A 3,885-nucleotide genomic window follows, 5' to 3' on the forward strand; every position below is an offset into this window, starting at 1 on the left:
TTAAATTCGAGAGAAGAAAAATAGTAAAAGATTACCTTAGGGGGTACGTTTGGATTTTCGAGGCGGAATTCATGCATGATCCAACCTGTTTTAATTCCATTAGGAGCTCTATTCTTGTAGAAGACTAAAGTTTTTCTCATCCCCACAGTCGTACGGGTTCGAGGATCTAGCACCGTCCGATCCTTGCCCGTGGCTTTCCAATAACCCGAAGTTGTGGCCCGATTTGTCCGAAAACCAGTTGCGTATTTGCGATCTCGAAAGCTGAAGAAGTACCATTCACTCGAGTTGAGCTTTGCCACCTCTACTTCAACAAAAATCAATCAATATGAGTATTAATAGTCAAGTTAGGACTTTGACTTTATATGTATTAAATTTTTATAATTTTGAATTTAATTCTTGTACCTATTTAGTGGATTTTTAATAGAAATTTAGGTTTAAACTAAAATTACTTGATTCGATCGAATCTGTACATAACCTTCTAGCTCCACCCTTGATGAGTATGTGTATGTATATATAATAATTCACGACAAGTAAAAACATAATCAAGAATAATATAATTGTGTGTATATATGTGAAAGATGACTTAAAAAAAAAAACAACCCAGTATAATCCTACTAGTGGGATCTAGGGATGGTAGTATGTACGCAGACTTTACCCCTACCCTGGGGTAGAGAGGTTGTTTCCGATAGACTCTTGGCATCCCTCTTTCCAAGAATTTCTCACATTGCTCTTGGGGTGACTCGAACTCACAACCTCTTAGTTGGAAGTGGAGGGTGCTCACCACTAGAGCAACTTACTCTTGTCCTGACTTAAAAAGTACAGTAATAATTAAAAGTTACATATAAACATATACTAATGTGAATTATTGGAAGAGACTATCGCCATTGGCTTGTAAGACAATGCTATTATCTAAAGTGACGCAGCTAGTTGGGTATTAGTCACAATAGATTCTCTAAGCATGTTTCCTCTTTAGCTAAACCTTTTGAGAAAGTTCATATGAAAGAATGGAAAAAGGGTTTTAACCTTTTCTTCACAATAGTACGAATTATTTAGATGGTGGGCAATCCAATATCACTTTCGTCATGTTCCACCTAATAACAATCTTAGCCAATAAAATTAGGAGTAATAGTGAGAATTTAGGCTTTCTAATTTATACTTCTTTTCTTTTAACAAAATCCATAGTCATCAAAATTAGATTTGAAACACATGCATCTCATTCTACTTATACGTGAAGAATAAATGGCCGCCGTTTCATGTGTCTAAGATCAATTAACTACACGTATACGAGAAAATTAATGAGATATGACGAAATAATATGGGGAAGTAAGGTGGCCAAATGGTCTCAACAGAACTAGACTACCTCTTTTGCACAAATATAACACTCTTGGGGCGGTCTTTTAACTTTTGATCCGTATTTGCCTTATTGGTAGAACTTTAAGATCAAAAGGTAAAAATATTGCCCATGAGACAACATTTATTAAACTTAAATTTGTGACTATGTACGCAAGGACAAAAATTCAAAATCATTCACTTTGAGGCTATCGGTGTATTTCACCCTTGTTTGCCCAACTGATCATTCACGTCTTTGTCTTTCGATTTTTTGCTGTATTGTCTCTCACTTTCTTAAACACATTACTAAGAGAATATAGTACTTTCATTTCATGTGTGTTTATTTTGACAGTATACGAAGTTTAAGATTATAATTTTTTTTAATCTTATAATATATATGCGTATAACATATCAATTTTTTTGAATCTTATAATTTTAAAGAGGTCATGTTATTCCTATAAGGATTGTCATTAAAGGTAAAATATAAGTGTTAGAAATTGAAAATTTACAAAATATAAAAATATAATTTTATTTATTTTTGAAAAATATTGAAAGGAAAACTTCAAAATATGTGCATAAATTGAAACAAAGGGAGTTGCATGCGATTATATAAATTTCATGCATGCCGACTGCCACAAACTCTTTCAGTAAGAAGGTAAAATTATACTCCTATATTTCCTTACCTGAAACTTCTCCCGAAAGAAATCTATTATCCTACGTTAGAATTTTATTTCATAAGCTTCATTAAATTTGGTTTAAGTGAAATTGATTAATCATGAAGCGTTCCATATGCAGGAACACAGCAATTTCTGCAGAACTCCCAAGTGTAGTACTAAATTATTTTATTTATTAGATGAAGCTAACATTGTTCTTTATGGATAAAATAATATCTAGAAGGTGAATTTCTTTGTGAGATTGAAAATGATATGAAGATATTATAAGAAAATAATAAAAAAGTTAGAATTTATAAAGGCGGCTTACAAAAAATCATTATGTTCCAATTTATGTGAAAGTGTTTAATTTAACTGTATAATCTGTTTAATAATTATTTTGTGAAAACATCTTTTTTATTATAACAACTTTATTCTTGCGGAGAAATCGCCAAGTTTAAAGCTTTATTTCCGAATATTCTACATGTGAACCAAATCCATTAAAACCTGATAATTGATGTTCACTCCAGAAAGCAAGCATCATTTTCTGCCCCCTTAACTTATCTCCTTCACATCTTAATACTCAGTTTCAGGAGACAACGTAACGTCAAATAAAATTAAAGTCCTAAAAATTAAAAGATATACAGAATTTTGTATTTAAAGAGAAAAAAGTTGCAGATTCAGAATCATAATCTTGTTATAGTTTAAGCATTATATCTGCCTATGAAAAAAAGTCTGTCTCTTTCTTTTTTACCATAAAGAATTCAAGAAAACGTCGGTTAAAGCCACTTTTTGAAACTTTTTCGTCTAATCATGAAAGTACACTATTTTTGTGTAGTGATGATTTAGTTTCGTCTAAAATTCTTTTCCGTTTCTAAAATTTATATATAACAATGACAATTACTCCTTAGTTCCAGACAAGTTATTGGGGTTGACTGTATGAATTCTTACTTCATCTTTTAAGCTCAACTTCTCATCATCATATGCCGTTTCTAAATTTTATATGAACAGAAAAAGGTAGAATGGAATTTTCTTGATAACGTGAGAAAATCACAAAGTAATTCTTAGAAATTAGAAAGAGAAGAAGAAACCTACCAGGAAGCTGCCATGGCTCACAAGTATGGAGATCGATTTCCACTAAAGTACCTTTAAGAGAATCTTCATTTGCAATTTTCTTGAAGAGATAATGGCAAACTAATTCTTCATCACTTGGATAGAATCTAAAACCAGGAGGCAGTGTTGCTCCAATGTCTCTTAAACCCATCATTTGGGAATGGTTTTGTAATAAAATAAACTTTTTTTATGGAACTAAAGGAATATTTTTGTTAAGGTTTGTCCTAATATAAAAGAAGCATTTCACCAATTTCTTTTGTTTGATAATATATTAGTAGTACTATAGAGAGGGAAAAAGGTATGTATTTATACAAAGACAAGGGGAGGGTGACAAGTGCCCTTTGCCACTTGGAATTTGTTACATTATTCTAGCAGCTTATGCTTGTCAAGTTCGTTATTGTTATTTGTTGGGACCTTCATGAAAACCAAAGCCACAAGAAAGCTTCCTTTGAGAGCGCGTAATGAAGTTAAAGAAATAAGGGCGTAATTACAAGACTCTCTAGTGGATTTTAGGCAAGTTTGTGTGTATTATTAGGGATATAGTTGATATGTCCTAAATCTAATTTCACATATAATGAATTACATATATGTATATGGTCGAAATCAGGTATGCCTGATTTTACGGGCTCGAAGAGTCGTTTTAAGCCCGAGTTCAGGATGGATCGAGTTCAAGCTCGATGGACCAAGCTCGAGCCCGATGACAGAGTACAAGGCTCGTAGATTGAAGTACGCGATGAGCACCGAAGCCGAGTATGACCAACCCCGAGATAATGTTGTTATGGGTTTGTAACAG

General features: G+C 32.7%; 1 protein-coding gene across 1 annotated transcript in view; it reads right to left on the minus strand.

Annotated features, from left to right (window-relative positions):
* The window catches only part of LOC104246745 (NAC domain-containing protein 21/22-like), a 4,497-nt gene extending 1,104 nt beyond the window's left edge, over positions 1 to 3,393 (minus strand). The window contains exons 1-2 of the mRNA XM_009802621.2: positions 3,075 to 3,393; positions 36 to 301 (exon numbers count right to left, since the gene is read on the minus strand). Coding sequence (XP_009800923.1) covers positions 36 to 301; positions 3,075 to 3,246 — 438 coding nt within the window. The 5' untranslated portion in view covers positions 3,247 to 3,393. The remainder of the gene's footprint in view (positions 1 to 35; positions 302 to 3,074) is intronic.
* Between the last annotated feature and the right edge of the window lie 492 nt (positions 3,394 to 3,885).

This window comes from Nicotiana sylvestris, chromosome 9, assembly GCF_000393655.2.
Source record: "Nicotiana sylvestris chromosome 9, ASM39365v2, whole genome shotgun sequence".
In the NCBI taxonomy this organism is placed as follows: domain Eukaryota; kingdom Viridiplantae; phylum Streptophyta; class Magnoliopsida; order Solanales; family Solanaceae; genus Nicotiana; species Nicotiana sylvestris.